We start from the raw sequence: 20,908 nt of genomic DNA on the forward strand, positions 1-20,908 counted from the left end.
GAGCTGGGGACTACGTGCACACGGTGTTTAAACATGTGTTTCGTAACGTGAGATGTAACGTGACGCGCACAGTACAGGACCGTCAGCGTTAAAGTGACGGAGCGATCCGAAGTCTTGATCGGTCATCATCGAATAATTACTAAAAAATACATGTGATTATCAGTTTTAGTGAAGAGGAATAGAGACAAGCATACACACACACACACACACACACACACACACACACACACACACACACACACACACACACACACACACGCAGACTCGCATGACAGACCCTGCAGTCAGTATCTCATAATAATGAGATGCTAAGTCATAATTATGAGATATTATGTCATAATAATGAGATACTATCTCATAATAATGAGAAGCTAAGTCATAATTTTGAGATACTATCTCATAATAATGAGATGTTAAGTCATAATTATGAGATACTATCTCATAATAATGAGATACTAAGTCATAATAATGAGATGCTAAATCATAATTATGAGATACTATCTCATAATAATGAGATGCTAAGTCATAATTATGAGATACTATCTCATAATAATGAGATACTAAGTCATAATAATGAGATGCTAAGTCATAATTATGAGATACTATCTCATAATAATGAGATGCTAAGTCATAATTATGAGATACTATCTCATAATAATGAGATACTAAGTCATAATAATGAGATGCTAAGTCATAATTATGAGATACTAAGTCATAATAATGAGATACTATCTCATAATAATGAGATGCTAAGTCATAATTATGAGATAGTATCTCATAATAATGAGATGCTAAGTCATAATTATGAGATAGTATCTCATAATAATGAGATACCAATTTTTTTTTTTTTCATCACAGTGGCGGAAATGGGCTTCCATAGAGATCAAATCTATATGAATTAAACTAACATGTAAAACTTGAGCATGCAAATGAACCAAAATGGCCGTTTAACAAAAGCCTGGTGGTGGTGACACGTTCAGGTACTTTAAGGTATGAGGGACGTTACGTAAAGTATCGTTACAATACATCGAATGGAGTAACAACGAGTAACGGTATTTTCTGAGTATGGTTGTGACATGCGCACATGCGACCCACGGCAGCAGCAGCAGCAGCAGCAGCAGCACCGACCCTCCGTCAGACACCGACACACCGTGAGCACTGACACCGGGAGGAGGACCCTCAGCCGCGGGGATGTGAGTGAGAAGGACCCGCGGGCTCGGCTGGACGCGGTGGAGCTGGTGCTGTGCGAGGATGACAGTGAACGCACCATCAGAGGATCAAAGGAAACCTGCTCAGGAATATCCCCGCGTTGAATCGTGATTACTGCTTTAATTATTTATTTTTTTTATTTTTTTTTATTTTATTGATTTGGTGGACGGTGTATTAAGCATCATGCCTCCGCCCCAGAGCCTCGGATCCAGCGGGCTGTCCCTGTCAGAAACAAGCATGGGTAGGTGTGTGTTTGTGTGTGTGTGTGTGTGCAAGGTCAACGAGCTGCAGCAGGTTCGAGCAACAACACGACTCGTGTTTACACTGCGGAGCTTCCACCTCCATTACAAAACAAGAAAAAGCTGCAGCACACCGAGGGGTCACATTCTGCGACATTCCCTCTCTGTGCTGGTTTTTAAATCAGCACCGTCTTCCCTCCTCCTCTGTCAAAACAAGGCTATAAACCCATCAGAGCCACCAGCAGAACCAGCAGCATCACTGGTGGTCTCTCCTGGCTCGGGCCGCAGCGCGTCACTGCAGGTGCGGCCCCCCGGAGAGACCCCAGCTCGGTGGTGAAATCAAACCAGTGAACGGATCCGTGCATGTGAGGGAGGGTCGGTGACTGTCTGTAGAAGGGTTCAGTGCAGCCGGACACAGGTCGTTCTCATGGGTCTGTAGGTGCACTCGGCTGTCAGTGGAAAATCACAGACTGGTCCACACGCTTTGTTGTTATGGAACAGATGGTCAGTGGGAGTTTGATAATGGTTTCATAAGGATACGTCTTCACGTTTCAGCTCTTGCAAAAGGGAGATACCAATACTCAGCACAATATCGTTTTAATTGATCGCAATATAACAAACGTTCAATTTATAATGGTGATATAATGCACAGGGGTGAAGTATTACATAATACATAATCAATTTAATATGTTTTAGCTCAGATTTGTAGAACATCTTGCTGTTTGACAATCTCTACACATAAAGAATAGTTCAATCATAATAATCTCTTATTTATTTTTTATAACATTTTGACCATGTCACCCAGCTGTACTGTAAAGGTATTTAAAAAGTTGCAGTGGTTTCACACCTTTTTCTACTTTGCAATAGGCAGTAACATTAGTTGTAAATTGGCTGGAAATCCCCACTTCTATTGTTCCAGACCTTTGAGTTTATATAAAAACTATGTGATGTACTGTAATAAGTTATTTTTTCAACCCTTTCCCGCTGCTTATCCAGGCCCAGGTCAGGTTTAAAGGTAGTTATGGCAATGTACAGCTGCAGGACAGAAATATGACAAGTCACTAAGTTCATGCACGTCGTAAAAGGCCTCATCTTCTTCACTGTTTTATTCAAAATGTCTTATAAAGTCTTACATTTATAGTGAAACCTTCAGACACAGTGTTTTTTAGAGCATCACTGAAAGTCGGCAGATTTCACTCCAGCAGAGAAGGAGTGGTTCGTGCTGAAGAAGCTGATTGCATGTGATCCTCTGTTACATGGAGTAATGTTAAACTACTCTGTACTTTTATATGAGTCGTATGTACTGTAAGTAAAGAAAAAAAAACGCTTGTAAATGTGTCTGTAACAGCTGACTCCTAAAATCGTAATGTTTTCAAAGGAAGACGCACAAAAACTGTGCAAGACTGAGTCACAGTTTTATTTTCCTGCAGAGATCCTGCACGTCAGAGCCAGGAGATAATGATGCATTCAAATTTATCAACACTGTTTTTACTGAGAACCTGACGATCCTATAATATATCACAGTGTGAAAACAATTTCAACATTCAACATACGATACAATCAACACAATCCCAGAGGAAATTTAGTCTCATCACAGTCTAATTGTTGTGGAGGAAATGATAAAAACCTCCAGCCTTAGAGTGGTTGTTTTCTCAGATTATAGTAATGAATACTAGACTGTTATTCCCTGCTGAATTACAAAATGAGAACAAAAGAAAAGCACGTTCTTTTATTGATCTTCATGTTGGAACATCAATATTCAATCGCAGCTAAATCTGTCTGTGGCTCCAACTCCACGTATCCACAGATTGATAAAAACAGATCAAAAGGGTGACTCGGCCGATTTGACTCCATAACAAATATGGTTGATTTTCTCTCACAGAATAAATTGAGGTGATTGTGTTTGTCACACGACCAGAGGCAGGTGAGACCTCCTCCATCACAGTGTGCTCCGGTGTCAGACTCCTGCTGAAACAAACATCAGGATGATAGTTGAGATTGCAGCTGGCCACTCCCTCCAGTCTCTCTCTTCAATTTTTAAAGTTTGACGTCACCAGAAGCCTCAGAATATCTGATCTGACTCTGATGCAGACGCTTGTCTCTCTGCAAGAAAACAACCTCTGGGAGGAGATTCAGACAAATCTGTTTTTGTTCATATCTTTGATATTATTCATGGTTTTATTTCTGACCTAAAAACCCTCATTGGTTTTGGCTGATACACACATTCTTCCGACCAGAGAAAACTGATTCATTAGATATCACTGTAACTCCTTAATGTTTCAGGCCATTGAGTTCGAATGGATACCAGATATGTGGCATGCAGAGAAAAAGACGCTGGAAGGAGAAGAAATCTTTGCCAACTAATAAATTAACTAGATCGGTTTCTATTGTGGACTAAATCTAGAATCCTTGTTCTTTTCAAAAACTAGTCTGAAGATGATATGAGTCAGTGAAGTGGATTTATTTCAAAGTGACGTCTTTTGAATGTGAAATCACCTGTTGCTACAGTCTTATTGATCTGTAGAGATTAGAACTTTGTAACTTTCTATGTAGACAGATGCACTTAAAAGCACAATGCTTTAGGAAACCCTGCTTTAAGACACTTTGAGGGATAAAGCTACTGGTGGTCAAAGGTCCAGAGACTCTCCAGACATGAGTCTCCTTCCCATTACAACAGCAGCCTCGTCTTTTCTAATTGCACTTTGTGATGTTCACTGATCTGCTCTCTTCCAGGCTCCTTCAAGAGGAGAAAGAGGAAATCCATAATAGTGACGGTGATGCTGTTCATCGTGTCTGTGCTCATCCTCGTCTTTGGCATAGCAGCGACAACCAGGACGCAGAACATCACAGTGGGCGGCTACTACCCAGGAGTCATTGTGAGTTCACACCTTCACTGCATCAGCAGCACGAGGCCTGTTCACATCAGAATTCATTATGAGTGAAGAGTGTGTTTGTCGTGAGCTCTTCCTGCTCCTGGACTCTGATAAAGTTAATTACTGAAGGTCTCTTAGGGGTGAACTTCCCCCACATTCATTATTCAGCATCACTGTCATTAGAGGCTGAGTGAGGTAAAGCATCTCAGGCCATAAGTGTGTTTTCTTCACAGTACTCGGCTTTTAACGCTGTGCTTCACATAAAGAGCTGCCAGGAAGGCGGCCAATGATGAAGAGGCCTCTTAAGACTTCGGCCTCAAACTCATCACATTAATAGTTCAAATAATTTGATTATAATGCCATTAGATAAGATATCATAGTCAATTACAAAGTGCACCGTTGGATTGAGAGAAACTTTCCTCGAATCACAATTCAAATAGTTGCAAACAACAGTTGAAATTGAAATTAAATTAAAGCATTAAAGTGAAATTGATAAATGCTCTTACATCTATTCTCTCTCTCCTCAGCTGGGCTTTGGCTCTTTCCTGGGGATTATCGGCGCTCATTTGATAGAGAACAAGCGGCAGATGGTAAGAGTATTTTTATTACCTCAGTGCTCTGTGTCTCCTTGTCTCACACAACTATTATTATTAAACTTTGCGTGAGTCCGAGTTATCCCTCCGCAGCCAAGAGCTTGATTATGTCGTAAAAATGACACTATGAACAGCTTACGTGACCCAGACTGCGAGTCCCAGTTGTCCTGATGAGGTTTCGTATTGTGTATCAGAGCAAGTGTCCCGGGCGGCAGGGGGAGACGCAGTCAGAAATAGAAGTGGGGTGTAAGTGGAGGAGGACTGATGTCCACAGTGGAATGTGGAGAAGGCGCTGAGCTGCAGCGAGGAGCCGGGCAGGGACTGTCAGGGCTGGAATGAAGAATGAGTTTGTATCATGACACCTTTTCCTATAACGCAGCCGAGTTTGGATGCCGGGAGCAGCAGAGAGTCGATGTGTGACAGTGACAGGAGTGACTGAGCTGTGGCACGTTACACAACCTCTCATAATGCTGCTCCTCATAAATGTTAATGACTTCTTGATATTTATGAATTAGGGGAATGATTATTATTTATCAGGAGAAGAATAAAAGGCAACTATTTAAATATTATTGCCTATAGTTGAGTTTGGGCCCAAACTCTTGCATACAACTGAATTTGGATTTTTGGACTCTTTGGTCGGAACCATAAAGTTTCTCCCGTTGTACAAAGTTAAAGCAAAAACCGCTCAGATTCGGGCGCCGCCATCTTGCAATCTTGACGTTATTTGGAGGCGGAGTCTGCGCAGAAATGATCGTGTTCCTCCGACATATGGGCTCGACCAAACGTGGTTCACTTCCGGCACGCAGATATTTTGAACCAAGTGCAGAAGAAAAAACTCCAAGAGCAGACGAGAAATCCGAGAGCAGCAGGAAATCTGAGTGTAAGCGAGCGCACAGTTGAGTTTAAGCACAAGAGCAGCAAAATCAAGCACGCACTGTTTGAGGGTGAGTGCAGCGTTTTTGGTGTGAAAGTGTTACAAAAGGCCGCGCTCTTGAATAAAAATAATCATAAATAAATAAATAAATAATCATATGAAATAATGACCTTTAAATTTGCAGACAGTTCCACAGAGAAATACAAGCTGATATGTCAAAGAGAGAATAAAGAAACAGGTTTATGAGCAGGTTGTGATTCAAAGACATGAAACAAAGCTGCTCATACGTGTGAGTCTACGTTAGTTTCTACAAAATCTAGAAATTAGTAATAAAGCATTAAGTACTCAAAATGCACTTCTGGCAAGAATGTTATAATATGGGAAATATATTTAAGTGTGTATTTACAGACGTCAGTATTCATGATTGAAAATCAACAATTACTATATATTATATCACCTCAATATTAACAGCAGAACAGTGGCTCTCTTACATTTACACTTATTCAACTGATTGGTTATTTTCTTGATTAATTGATCAATAGTTTAGATAGGTTAGATTAGGTAAAAAAAAACAAAAAACAAGACTGAGATCACTCCTAGTATGGACGCCAGATGTAACTGTAGCAAAACTGAGTTTTAATTTGATCGTTGGAAACTGAAATGAGAAACACAAACACAGAAATCTCTCAATTTAAATCATTGTAAACTGTTCTTAGTTTATGGAGGGCCGTTTCGTTCAGAGGACAAATCACACTGAGAAAATAAAAAAGTCGCTGCCTTTAGGAACGATGATCCGAGCTATAACGGCCCTGTAGCTTGCCTCGTTGAAAGCTCTCTGGTTCTGGATGTTTTCACGTTAGCAACCGCAGAGACGTTGGCCTAAGTGGCCGTTGTGCCGTAACTCGCAGTTGAATCTGTTTGCGTCAGGTGGCCCTGCCCCCCCACCCCCCCTCCGCTGCAGACAGGGTGGGGTGATGTGTAATTGAATACATGCTGTCTCTCATTGAGTAGTGAAAGTGCCCATAAAGGGGCCGGGCACCGAGCCAGCCCTGGACACCACTGGAGCCGGGTGACAACCACAGCGCTGCGACACTGTTCGTCCTTTACCAGGCCCGTGCCCCCCCGCTGCTCCCCCCTCCCATTCACCCGAGTCAGTCTCAGGATGATGCACATTAGTCATGCAAATGTAGCTCATTACAACAGTGGTGAGAGCGAGCAGTGAGCAGATCCAAATCGTATTCATAGTCTTATAAAATCGTTATTCTGACGATGAAGAGTGACGCTGATGCTCTGCTTTCTTTCACAGCTGGTGGCATCCATCGTCTTCATCAGTTTCGGAGTGGTGGCCGCCTTCTGCTGCGCTATCGTTGATGGAGTGTTTGCTGCGAGGCACATTGTGAGTATCACCGAAGCTTCCACTTATTTAACTAAACTCATAAATTATGGATATGCATAACACTCCGACTTATATGAAGCTTATCAATCAATGCCACCCAGATTAAATCTTAATACATTACTGGTTTACACATGTACTTAAACATATGCAGAGCACCTGACTGACCATCGCAAGGCCGCACCCTTCTCAGGGAGACAAATATATTTTGTGGTACAGGGAGATTCTTTTCCATGATGCAAAGTACATCAAATACTAAATAACCGCTAATGCACACTTAAAAGAATTATGCCAAAATGAATTAGGGTTGGGTGTACAGGGAGAGCAGCAGCATTTGGTGATTTTCACTTGCCAGCAAAATAGTAATGGGAGATTTTCCACTCAAACCTTTTTTCAAACCCTAAACTACGAGGTTGAAAGAAAGAGAAGATGACTGTTGGTTAACATTGTTATTTTAGAAATTATCTTCCAAACTAAATCACGTTATAAGTTTTAAAAGTTCCGTGTGTAAGATTTAGATGAAAGGGATCTATTGGCAGAATTACCTATAAAATAATCCTTGTGATGAGTTCTCTAGTGTGTTTCATCTAAAGTGTATGAATTGTTGTTTTCTTTTCCCTTGAATTGGTCCTTTATATTTAAATAATTAATATTTACATCACGACCAAGTCCTCTCTACAGAGGCCTCCATGTTTTTCACAGTACCCCAAACTGGACAAATTAATCCTTTTGAGTTTTTATGACAACTGAAGCTACCACAGGTTCTCTGTCATGTTTTGAAGGGGAGGGTCATAGATTTATATATAAAGACTAGATGTCTCGTTCGACGGAGCCGGACGTCCGTACATGGCGGCCATCTTGCTACGGGGCATCTCGCTCACCCATAACATTGTGTTGGTAAATAACCATAACTTGCTCAATTTTCAAACAATTTTTAAACGATCTGGTTTGTTATAAACGTCAGAGATGTAGTTATGACACTGCATAAACTATTCATTTTTTAGAAAATAACATAATTATTCATATGTATGCAATGTCATATCTACATCTCTTGACGTTTATAACAAACCAAACTGTTTAAAAATTGGTTGAAAATGTAGCAAGTTATGGTTATTTACCACTACCAACACAATGTTATGGGTGAGCGAGATCCCCTGTAGCAAGATGGCCGCCATGTGCGGACGTTTGTCACCGTTGGCCAGCAATGCAGACGAGACATCTAGTCTTTATATATAAATCTATGGGGAGGGTGGGGTGAGGGGTATTCAGCTGCAACATGCAACTTCACCACTAGATGTCACTAAATTCTACACACTGAACCTTTATTGAGCCAAAGTTAAATGAGCCTTTCTTGGCTTGAATAACTGTGTGTACCTGAATCACAGGGATGCGAATTTAGTGTAAATTAATCACCATTGTGACAAGATATATTAAACTTAATTAAAATTTCTCATCCCCATGATACTGTGTTGCGAGGTGCTAGAACCAATCTTAGCTGACACTGGTTGAGAAACAGGGTAGCCTTAACCCACAACAGGATGCCAGCGAATCACAGGGTTGAGTTTGCTAACGTTTCAACTGATTGGCAGGGTTTTAAATCCCTCTGGAGAAACCACAGGTACTTTGACGTACCACCACTACAGGAGCAATATGAACTCACTGCACTTCGCTTGGATGCCTCCACCGAGCAATGCAGTTTCCAGACTCTGGTATGAGGTCACCGGGACCTTCCACCTCTGACCACTGAAATCGAATCTACACATCTTTGAGTCCAAGTGACAGCTGGTCAAAATTTACAGAAATCCCCTGAAAGCAGATGCTCAAGAGGCTGAAAACATGTTTTGTGTGACCACCCTGACACTTGAACACACAAATTGAATCAATTGATCAGTGAGTCTACATCAACAATTTGAAGAAAAAGACGATAGATGAACAACTTGAAAACAATATTCCTCCGTCCACTGGCTGTCGCCTGAACAGAGACATCAAAAATTTAAATAATAATATCAATATTAGGATTTCATGTCAGCCATCTGTGTTGGGATCCATAATTTAACACTGGTCCAAAGTGTCTGCGTCCAGTCAAAGGCTCCTCATTCACAAGTTCAGGTGGAAGCACATTCCATTACTAATGTCCATTAATCATTCAGCATTGATCCTGTAAACATAAGTGGACTATTAATGAACTCTTCAGAGAGACATAAAACTGATTCATTGTGGTTCCTTGTGCTGCAGGACCTCCGGCCTCTGTACGCCGGGCGCTGTGATTATCACTCCAGTGAGACGGCGTCTGATCGGGACGTAAGAGACACACATTTTTATCTCACTTGCATCGGTTCCTCCTCAGTGAGTTTTGCCAGCAGTGCATTCTGGGTGAAGGGACTGTAAATTCCTCTCTGACCTCCAGGTGCCCTGCCAGACGTCGGCACGCACGTCCTGCAACCTGCGCGTGAGGAGCAACACCTGCTACTGCTGCGACCTCTACCACTGCGGAAAGTGAGTGTGCCGAGAAATGCAAATCCTCCGACTCAGTGTCTCCTTGCTTTGGCTGTGTTGCTGTGACTGTTTGGATTTGTTCTGCTGTCCCTGTTTTTTTGCATTGCAACGTTGATTGTACAACAGCACAAGAATGTTTGTTTTTTCTTTTAACCTTTGTTTCAGACAACATCCTCTTATGGGACTTCAGAATAAAGATGTTTTGAAAAAGTTTAGGAAATCATCCATGATTTGGAAGTAGGTCCCTTTTTTCTAGACCCATAACAGCCAATTCTTTTTGACAAGTGACATCACAGTGTTTGAATGTACGCCATGATGCCATTTTCTCTGCTTATCCTCATTGTGACTGATCAGACATTAATCCATGTCCTCGTCTGTGTCTTCCAACTCTATCATTGTTACTTAACGGCTTCTCCTCTCACATTGACAAAAAAACACCTGAATTTTAACAACCATAAATCATAACCTGTCTTATGTCTTCCATTGTGTGCTGAATACAAACGCTCAGAGCCTGCTTCACGTAGCTGCACTTTTAGATAACCGCTGCCAGTGACTTCTGTGGCTTGACTATAGGCTGTCTCCCTCTCTGTCCCTCCCACTGGGCTAGCCGTGTGGAGGTGATGGGAGGCTACCACGAGTACACCGACGTGAAGAGCTGCCAGGACGTCGTGCACCTCTATCACCTGCTGTGGTCGGCCACCATCCTCAACATCGTGGCCCTGTTCCTGGGCATCATCACTGCCGCAGTACTGGGAGGCTTCAAGGACATGGTATGTGAAGTGATGGATATCCTCACAGACAGACAAGGCAAAACGTCCTGGGTTCAATGTTACCAAATGTGTCTAATCTTGTTTGATGTTTAAGACATTTGTTGATCCATTTATCAGGATTGACTGATATGGATTAACACAGTTCTGCATGTTAACTTTTGTGGATTAAATAATGATCTTTACCTCTTTGGTCAGATTCCATCTACAGCCTCAGAAAGCTCATCTGAACCAGAGGCCATCGCAGCTCCGGTCCGGTCAGATCCTCCTCGACCCACTCACACCAGTCTCAACTCCCACTACAACACTGCCCCCTGCCTGCCGCCTTACACGGCCTACGACCTGCAGGTAAAGCGGCCAAAAGTCATTGTCATCCTATTTAAACCCAATAGATCCAGGGTTTTATCTTGAATACGCCCTAAATTGCACAAGTCTGATGTTTTTCATCAAAAAATGTGAAGTGGGTGAAAATGTGAAAAGAAAAACCACCCTATCTCGCAGTGTCTCAGTTAATTAAGATTAAGATTAAGATAAAGATACATTTATTTGTCCCAAACACATGCACAGACATGCACAAGCACACTCATGCAATTGTAGGGAAATGTAACCTCTGCTTTTAACCCATCTGGTGCAGGACACAATAACACAATATCAATATTAGGAGACACACAATCAATCTTATTCTGTAACCAATCTTTTGAACGTGTCCTTCTAATCTGTGTTGTTTGTTTCCTCCAGGGCTCATACACGTTCCCGGACGGCCTGTCGGACGACTCCCAGTCCGGAGCCAGTCACCTGTGGCCCACCATGGTCCCACCACGCTACTCCCCCCCTCACAACCATCCTGATGAGAAGCCGCCGCCATACAGCCCCTAAGATGGCTCAGGGGCAAAGAGAAACCACCTGAAGTGTTATCAGTGTGTGGTTGGAGGCTGAGAGAGTGGTTTGGATGCACAACATGTCGGGACTTTCCCTCACAATCGCTCAGAGCTGCGGTGGAGGAAAAGGTGGTGAGGAGGACGATGGCCACACAGCACACAAACTTTGGGTTCAGCCAAACACGAGGGGGCACGTGTGTGACTCCCAGGGCACCACTCACACTCTGGCCTGCACTGTTCGTGTGTATGTGTGCATGTGTTTGTGTGTGTGTGTGTGAGTGCACATACACATCGAGAGCGAGACGACCAGTTCAAAGCCGGGACCGTTTACACATCTATCTGCCTTAATGCAAACAGACTTCCAGATCTGCAGCACCTAGATGTTTTCTGTACAAAGTCAGAAAAACAAAACTCGTGTTTTACGTTCACCTCTGTTTAGTACATTGTGTAAATGCTTCCTGCCTCAAGTGGTGCTGAAGGTCATCGCTGCCCGCACTGTGAGGATCTGGACAGATTAGCACAACTACGACTTTCATGTGATCTGAATGAGCTGGAATTTAAATTAAAACTGTCGTGTTGTAGGTCCAAGCAGTCGTTGATTTAGCGGTTGTTAGCGTCAATGTGCATTATCGAAGGTAACGTCAGCAGTAACGGAGGTATTACATTGTCATAGTGAAGAAATAAAGATGCTCCTGTAGCAGTTAGGTGCGTCCACAGATCAAGATATCTATTTATCAACTCTTCGGTTATTGTCAAGAAGATCCTGATCAATGTGCAATGAAAAAACAAGCTATTCTACCTTCAGTAGGCTAGTTGTCTATAAGAAAGTTAAAAATTACACTCTGAACCCTATTTCTTGTATGGTCCACTGAGCAGGTGAAAGTCTATCTCTTTGTAAGTAGCACTAATGTCACATGGTCAGGCTGAGGTGTGTGTTTCTCTGTCAGGAATGATCACTGGTGAGGCCGAGGGTGAGCAGTCAGTGCTGGACTCACTGACAGGAGGCGGGAGCTCATCCAGTGAGAAGTGTAAACTCGCTCCGTGTCCATCAAGCTTTAATCACTGCTTCTTATCATTTAAATTTGAAGGAAAACATTCTCTCTGGGGCTGATAGAGGTTCACTCAGTTCCTTTGTTTTTTTGTCTTGCCATTAAAAAACGTTTTGTGTAACTCACATGGTGCCTTTATTTTCTCACTCACAACTCTTTGGTCCACACTGAAATCTCTTTTTCTTTGGAGTTGCCATCAACTTGCTCGAGATGTATCCTACTGGCTCTGGTGACCCTCTCGAATTTTGGAAACTGATGAACTACCGTAAAACTTTGAACGTCAGGCTATGTCTGGAGTTCAGTGTCGAGCACATGTTCCTGTCAGTATGTTAGCATTTAAACATTACCTAGCATTTAGCTCAAAGCTCCTTGCATGGGCAAAGGTATTAAAACATGTTCAACTAAATGAAAGAACCATTGTTGAATCAACATTTACGTTGCTTCAGGACAGAAAATTGTAGTTTGACCGTTTCCTTCAATGCAATATTCACATTTATCTAATTATATTAATCAGGGAGCCTTTCTAGACACATCACAAGACAATCATGGGATTCAAGTAAACAAATTTTCCCGCAGCAACTTTAAAATCAGCGAATATCAACAATCAGGTTTTTAGCTGATTTTCTAGAGCTGTACAAACAAGATTTTGTAGCATTTCTTTATTTTCTTCATTCTAATGGACACCAAGCTAAAACTAATGCATTCCAATCCAATACTCCTGCCTCCTCAGCCCACAGCCTCTAAATCGATCAGTTTAATTTTTAAAAACTGATTACAACCTTCTCAAAGGCAGGATTCATCACAGGAACAGTCTGTGGGGAGTAGACTGGATTCAATTCAAACAACTGAAGGCGTACCTAATAAACTGGCATTGTGACAGACACTTATTGTTAATGAGAATGTCAGTCAGTAGAGCGGATACCTCTGGCAAGGCCCTATAGTCCCCTTCAATTCAATCAGGCTGCCACATATTGCCCACTCATAGATATTAGTCTCTTAAATGTGCCAGATTTTCCAAATTAAGATGCATAATAACTGGGGAAAAATCCTCGACTCGCACCCTGATCCGATATTTGCTAAAAATGCGATGGGCTCTTCCCAGACACACATCTTATCCTTGCAACAAGTTTCGTGAAAAACAGTTGAGTTGTTTTTGTGTTATCTTGTTCAAAAACAAATCAACAAACAGAGAGGAAAACCTAACCTCAGGTAACACGTGACACAACCCGCTGAATGCAGTTGATAGTTACATGCCGGTGGAGCAACACAGTCATGTGAAAATAGTTATTAAAAATAATTTATTTACTGCCACAGAATTCTCATTGCCAATTGACAGAAAAGGGACATTCTAGAAAAATGCCAACAGACCCAAGAACAATTTTCATTTTATCTACGCTATAAACCTAATAAATAAATCTGAAGCTGTAAAAAAAAAAGGTTAGCACAATTATATTTTGTACATCACACACACAAATGTTAATGTGTAAAAAGAAACAATCTGCATGGTTTTATTGAACAACAGGAATTTGAAGAGTTTCGCATGTTAGCACTACTTTCTCACTCATACTGACCGATCACTGTGAAAAAATCAAAACATCACACAAACAAATGCAGCGTGTTACAACACTAAGTGCTATTTCCAAGGACCGAAATAATCCAATCATCACATTTGAATGCAAAAATCTCCGGACAACTTTTCATGGCCGGCAGAACTTGGCTTCAAAATATAAAATCTAACATAGGAAAAAAACATTGAAATAAGAGAAAATTAAAATGTACAGGGTGCTTCAAAATAAGAGTTTGACAAACAAAAGAATAAAACCTCATTATTCACCAACCACTGAGAACGAACACTAAAAAAGCATATTCCCTGCTACATGACCCAGATGTATGATCGCCGACAATCACATAATGAAAGAATACATTTCAAATCATTTTCTCTCGTGCAGAATTGGGTCTCACATCTGTTAAAACTTACATCTGATCCTCGAAATTGAGTCAAGATTCTCAATCTGTTTACTGTTTACTGTTTGTTAACTGAATTGGCCAATCTGGGGGGGGGGCTCAAATAAACATAATTGAAATGTTTAATTTCTGTGCTGATATAGATTTTGAGGCTATTAATACTTTAGTTTTTATTACAACTATTGAGTTATGCGCTGATCCACTCCTATGTTTGTTTGCTAATTTCATTATCATTTACTCCAATGATACGGACGATCAAGGCTTTTACAAAAGCAGAATATGAAAAAAAAGTACGGTCCCATTGAACTTCCGTCAACTGCAACCATTTCCTTTAACTGAAGCCGACACCACAAACTCAAGCATCCATTTCCTGTCCCTGTGAAATCATTGAGGGACTCAAAGTTTAGCTTTGATTCACTTTAACAGTGCGGCTCTGCATCATCATTGTGTTTAGTTCAATAAAACTACACATTTTTGTTAAACGGAAATGTGGCCGAACCTTGCGTTCAATCTATTGAGAATTAACGAAGAAAATTAACGAAGAAAATTGTCGACATGGAACCAAAGAGGACAACGTGTGTGGGGCACCTAAAAGGCACAGGTAACGGAGCAGCACGTCCCGCTCAGTAGTTCTCGGGTATAACAAAGTCAAACTCGGTAGCTGCCTGTGTGGGCCGGCTGTTCATGGTCGACGCTGGTCGGGCGTGGGCGTCAGGCGGCATGTGTGCATTGGGCTCAACGAAGATGTCGTCCCAGTTCAACATCCTGCTCTGGGTTGAAGAGTGGACGTCTTCGCGGCCGGTGGTTATGGAATGCACGCTGCCGTCCTCGGAGATGCAGGGGACCCCCGGTCCCTCGGTCGCCCACGAGTACGGCTTCATCTGCACCGATTTGCACGGCAGCAGGCGGTACAAGTTGTTGTCCGTGTCGTCTTTCTCCTTCCTCCCGCTGGGGTCCTGGTTGTGGGCCTGCTTGCAGTGGGTGGACAGTAACTGGTAGTTCAGGAATGTTTCTTGACACATCAAGCACTGGTACCTCCTCTCTCCTGTGTGGTGGATTTCGTGTTTAGTTCTGTACTCGGCCAAGGCAAAGACTTTGTCGCAGAAGCGACACGGGTACTTCTTTTCCCACGAGTGGGTGTTGAAGTGCCGGCGGAGGCTGGTCAGACACACGTAGGGCCGCTTGCAGATGACGCACACGAAGAAAGTCTTCCCGTCCATGATCAGCTCGTAGTGATCCTCCAGCTCGGTTTTGCTCTTCTTGTTTGGGACGCCCTTCGGGGACAACGGTATTTTATCGAAGGTTTTCAAAGGCGTTGCCATCAATGACCTCTTCCCTTTAAATGCTTTAGAGCCTCCCTCCCCTGGATCCTCCTTCACTGGGACAATGTCATAAGTATTTTCTCCAATATTGGCATAAACTTTACAGCCCGAAGAAATGGAATCCATCTCTGTGGCTGTATTGAGTGTCACCGTCTTTTTTGCTGCGATTGCTGATTTGGGGATGTCAGCCTGATTCGGCTGGTTAGGACTCTCGAAAACATCCAACAGCCTTATTTTGGAATTCCCCGCCTGAGTTGAAGTAGAGACTTGTTTTTTGTGGACTCCCGGGATGTCGCTGTTTTCGGAAGACTGGGCGGCACTGGAGGGCTCGGGGGTGACACTGCTGGACCTGGCTGGTGTTGTGGGAGCACTTCCTGTGGAAACTCTAGCCGGGGAAGACAGGTTATTGGAGCTGGAGTCTGGGCTGTGCAGAGGGCTGCTGTCCGGTAAACTGGGCTTACTGGAGCTGACACTGGGACTCTTAGCAGCTTGTGGTTTCGGGGAAGCTGTGGGTATATCTTTATGTTTTGCATCTGCGTGATTTGATTCTATATTTTCCACTTCTGTTACATTTTCTGCTCCTGCTTTTTCCACGTCAATTATCTCACAGGAGTCGGCTTTCTGACCGGCTGCCTTAGCCTTCGTCTGCGAGACAAACATAACGTCGCCGTCCGAGTCCGAGTCATTTTCCGCAGCTCTGCTCGTCTGATTGAATTCCTCTGCAGATATCGAGAAGGACTCCGTGATGATCGGCATCACCTCGGCGGGCGTCTCATTTTTGTTCTCTGGCTCTTTTGACAGACCAGGCAGCCCCTTCACGTGCGACAATGGAGACCCCAAGTTTGCGATAAACTTCACTCCCAGTATCTTTCCAGCATTGATGAGCTCCTCCAGCATGTCGGAGCGCACACGGACGATCTTGGAGCTGTACACGTAGTTGAGAATCTCCTCAAAGATTTCCGCCCTGATGAAGTTTAACTCGATCACTTGTCCGGCTACAGTGAAGAGCTGGTGGAAGTACGTGCTGGAGGCAGACAGGATGGTTTTGTGAGCCCTGAATTTCTTGTCCTGGATGATGATGGTGATGTCACAGAACAATCCATGATTTCTCTGCTCATTCATGGACTTGAGCACAGTCGTTGAGTACTGCGTGTCCGTCGCAGAGATCAGCTTTAGACTTGGCATGTCTGTAGAGAGAAGAAATACAAAAGACGACAGATTTAACTCAGATTTAACAGACAATGTTACACGCACTACTCAGACATACAGAATAATGAAACTAAGAGCTTAAACAAAATATGCAGTTAAAGAGTTGGCTCAAATTTTCAAGTCCCATATCTGGCTTTTCCAGTTCAACAATCTATTGTTTGTTTAAAAAACTGTAAACTCAAAACACCTCTGCCTTAGGTTCATTCATTTCTTTTATTTGCTGAAATTCCTCAGAACTTAGGAGTCAACATACTATCACATTCACAGTTGTTACTAGGGTTGCAAAGGGGCGGAAACTTTCCGGTAAATTTCAATTCAAATCAATTGTAAAATATGTTTACAGACGATTCCAATTGTTTGGGGCTAACTATTTATATCTCTGGCATTGCATTAGTGTTTTTTTACAAACTTTTTTCTCATCTTATTCTACAGAACAATGCCACGTGCACTATCTCATGTGTGGAGAAATTTCACCCCAGCCACTGTAGAAGGAAAGGCTGTGTACATTAGCAAATACTGTGCAAAGACCTATGTTAAGAATGACACAACAATGCAGAAGCGTATAGTCAAGTGCCCAAACTGTCCTTAAGGCTCAAATCAGCCTATTACAAAACAAAATGTTTATATTTATGTCTGTATATGACAAGGTAAATACAGTAAGTATAAATTGCCCACAACATTTCCAGTTTATTCCCGTATATTCCCGTTTATTCCTGTTAATTCCCATATATTCCCGTTAATTCCGATGGAAAGTTTCCAACTTTGAATATTCCCAGAATTTTGCAACCCTAGTTGTTACGTTTAATTATTGAGACCAAACGAAAACCAGTGCAGCCCAAACCAGTTGTCAAACAATAAAACTGCCATTGAGAATGTTATGATATTCAGCTTTGTGTTGAAACTGCTTGACAGAGGTGTTGGTGAACTGTCCTGCATTACAACTACATGCATTTGATCCTCAGCACATCGACATTGATGAAGATGGATATAAAATATAATGATAAGTGAATAATGATGGTTGAATCTGACACTTTAAGGAAGATATTAACCAATGCAGAGCTGTTCGATTTGACCACAGCAGCATCTTCTCACTGTGCCACATGAACCGGCTTCTGTTCAGCTGCAGCTACAAACTCAATGTTACTACAGAAATGGTTTGAAATTATCGAACAGGAGAAGATCTCAAGAACCAGACGCGAGCACGAATAAACCAATGTCATCAATGAGCGTGGTGGCAATAAGGAAACCAAAACAATAACGTTACTGACGTTAGCCACATGCTAGTTAGCCACGATCTTACAGTAAATGGCCGGATTATTAGACTCAAGTGACATCGCACAGACAGAGAACAACACGTTTGAGCCTTTAATGAGGAGTTTATCTACTTTGAGGAACCATAACAACAACAACAACAACCCGGCTGCTAGCAGGCTAACAAAAGGAGATGCTAGCTGCTCCACTCCTCCTCTCCGGTACAGCTAACACAGCGCGGCCTAGCTTCCTGTTAGCTGCTAACCCCAACCCCTAACCCATCCGAACCCTAACACAGCCAAGCACAGAATCCATCACGTTTTCCACAAGCTTCTTCCCTGGATCACAATCTCATTTACCTGCAACCTGGATGTTCTGAGCCCAGCCTGAGAGGAGCAGCCGCCACCAGCTGCAGATGGAAACTTCTGTGGCTACAAACAAGAGCTAACAACAGCCAGCCTCCTGCTGCTCCCCGGCTACCCGCTCCGCCTCCAGGGATCGCTGTGGTGCAGCACTGACGAGCACATTCGGAACTAAACAGCGTTATAATAACACGATGTTGTGATACATATCATGTCAACATCCGGTAAGAGAAAACCACAATAACATTATTGTCGTAGACATGATTTTTCTGTATAAATCTGTTTATCTGTCAGCATCGGTATCACTACCGGTTCAAATTCACAACAATGATCTGCCTCGCAATTGAAAATACCTTCAAAATAAAAGCAAGATTCAGAATAAGAATCAGAATTTATTTATTGCCAAGAAGGTTTACACCTACCTGGAATTTGCTTTGGTATATAGGTGCATACAATGAACGTAAAAAATAAAAACGCAATAAGTATTACACATAAGAAAAAAACAATATATAAAATAATATATAAAATAAAAGTTAAAAGTAAAATTTAAAATGCAAAACAGGAGAGCAATGTGAATGTGCAATATGCAATGTGCAATTTAATGTAATGTGTGTTAATGTAACACAGACTTGAGGCGTGGGGGCAGGATAAGAGTCCAAGTCAGGTGGGTAACAGAAGAACAAGTAGAGAGGTTTTCAAAGGCTGCTGAATCTAATGAGTTGGATCAAGAGTGCCCAGATATTTAACACAATGTATTCAAATAAAAGAGAATAGTAAATGTAAAAAATATGTTCTTTTTGATCTAATTTTTTGCAACAAACCGGAAAAATATGTTGCAAATGGGGTTTTAGACTTGGGGATCAGTGATCATTGTCCCATAATATGCATCCGTGACATGAGGTTGCAGAAATGTGGCTCTCGGGTAGTAATGAAAAGGAATTTTAAGCTCTTTGATGAGCAGGCCTTCTTACACGACCTTTTTTACAGCGACATAGCAGATACTGTCAAAATACCTGATGTTGATCTGGCCCTAAAACACTTCACCACAGCTTTCAACTTTATAGTTGACAAACATGTTCCCTATAAAAAATGCAGGACTAAGAACAGAGTCAACCCTTGGTACTGCAATGAACTTGCAAAACTGCATTGTTCCAGGAACAAGGCATGGAATTTAGCAAGGCAGACAAATGACCATGCCCACTGGCTTAAATTTAGACAATTGCGAAATAAATGCACATCAGCAGTCAGGAGAGGGAAAGCCGATTTTTATTTGAAAAAATTCACTGAATCGTCCAATAGACCAGGTGATTTCTGGAAAGCAGTTAAAAGTCTAAAAGGAGAGCGCAGTTCATGCCTGCCTGCTAGCATTTTAGCAGACTCCACTGTTTTAACTGAACCCTCTGACATCTGCTCTGCTTTTAACAGACATTTTGCTGCAGCTGGGCACCTTTTTGATAATACCGTGCATACTACTGATCTTCAAGCAGATCCCTGCACACCCCCCGCTTTGCCAGTTCCACTTTCAGAAAGCAGCTTTAGTCTGACAACATTAGACTCAGTTCAGGTCTGCAATGCCCTGATCAAAATTGATCCAAAGAAAACGACCGGTGACGACAAGCTTGACCCTTTCTTTCTGAAAACCTCAGCTACTGTAATTTTTGAATATATTACTTACATCTTCAATCTCTCCATAACAACTGGTGCTATCCCTTCAACCTGGAAAACAGCCCATGTTCTCCCACTGCACAAGGGTGGTAGCACAAATAATATGAACAACTACAGGCCAATTTCAAAATTATCATGTCTCTCAAAAATTCTTGAATCCTTTATTAATACCCAGCTAAAATCATTTTTATCATTATCGTCTTTCTTGAGTCCATCTCAATCAGGTTTTAGAGCCCGACATAGCACTACTTCTGCAGCCTCCCTTGTGGTCAATGATGTCATTACTGCGCTAGACAATAAGCAACATTGTGCCGCACTATTTGTGGACCTCTCAAAGGCCTTTGACACGCTTGACCACCATCTGCTTTTACAAAAATTCGGCTTTGATCATTTCAGCCTACAGTGGTTTAAGAGTTATCTCTCTGGTCGCTCCCAATGTGTAAAGGTGGGCACAATAACATCACTTTTTTTAGATATTGACAAGGGGGTACCCCAAGGCTCTGTCCTTGGACCTTTACTTTTTATAATATATATCAATGACATTGCCTCCACACTCACTCCACTTTCTCGGGTTCATCTTTATGCGGATGACACAGTTCTATATTGTAGTGCCTCCAACATTGACTCCGCTATAAATAGACTGCAGCTCTCCTTCCACATGCTAGAGAAGCAATTAAGTGACTTGAAGCTAGTCCTGAATTGTGCCAAAACCAAATGGATTATTTTTACTAAAGCTAGAAGCACTGATTTTAACAGTTTAAAA

General features: G+C 42.1%; 2 protein-coding genes across 3 annotated transcripts; one reads left to right on the top strand and one right to left on the bottom strand.

Annotated features, from left to right (window-relative positions):
• Positions 1–1,105: 1,105 nt before the first annotated feature.
• Positions 1,106–12,496, top strand: tmem255a (transmembrane protein 255A). Of its 2 annotated transcripts, XM_061079743.1 has the most exons (10): positions 1,106–1,450; positions 4,182–4,324; positions 4,849–4,911; positions 7,095–7,184; positions 9,417–9,482; positions 9,589–9,677; positions 9,843–9,914; positions 10,285–10,447; positions 10,643–10,792; positions 11,183–12,496. In XM_061079743.1, exons 1-10 carry the CDS (start codon positions 1,393–1,395, stop codon positions 11,318–11,320), a joined length of 1,032 nt encoding a protein of 343 aa, XP_060935726.1. In that variant the 5' UTR covers positions 1,106–1,392; the 3' UTR covers positions 11,321–12,496. The 2 variants fall into 2 exon arrangements, with proteins under 2 accessions (XP_060935726.1, XP_060935727.1); XM_061079744.1 differs by lacking the exon at positions 9,843–9,914.
• A 1,158-nt stretch (positions 12,497–13,654) lies between these two features.
• zbtb33 (zinc finger and BTB domain containing 33) lies at positions 13,655–18,641 on the bottom strand. The gene is made up of 2 exons (XM_061079567.1): positions 18,478–18,641; positions 13,655–16,845 (listed from the first exon to the last, which is right to left on the bottom strand). The coding sequence occupies exon 2, from the start codon at positions 16,841–16,843 to the stop codon at positions 14,960–14,962; it is 1,884 nt and encodes a 627-aa protein (XP_060935550.1). The 5' UTR covers positions 16,844–16,845; positions 18,478–18,641; the 3' UTR covers positions 13,655–14,959.
• Between the last annotated feature and the right edge of the window lie 2,267 nt (positions 18,642–20,908).

The sequence above is a fragment of the Limanda limanda genome, chromosome 10 (genome assembly GCF_963576545.1).
Source record: "Limanda limanda chromosome 10, fLimLim1.1, whole genome shotgun sequence".
Taxonomy (NCBI): domain Eukaryota; kingdom Metazoa; phylum Chordata; class Actinopteri; order Pleuronectiformes; family Pleuronectidae; genus Limanda; species Limanda limanda.

Excerpts from the sequence above, each read along its gene's own strand:
- zbtb33 (XM_061079567.1), bottom strand. The coding sequence starts at position 16,843 with ATGCCAAGTCTAAAGCTGATCTCTGCGACGGACACGCAGTACTCAACG.
- tmem255a (XM_061079743.1), top strand. The coding sequence starts at position 1,393 with ATGCCTCCGCCCCAGAGCCTCGGATCCAGCGGGCTGTCCCTGTCAGAA. Across the intron at positions 4,912-7,094 it reads TAGAGAACAAGCGGCAGATG|CTGGTGGCATCCATCGTCTT; the intron begins GTAAGAGTATTT and ends TTTCTTTCACAG. Across the intron at positions 9,678-9,842 it reads GACCTCTACCACTGCGGAAA|ACAACATCCTCTTATGGGAC; the intron begins GTGAGTGTGCCG and ends CCTTTGTTTCAG.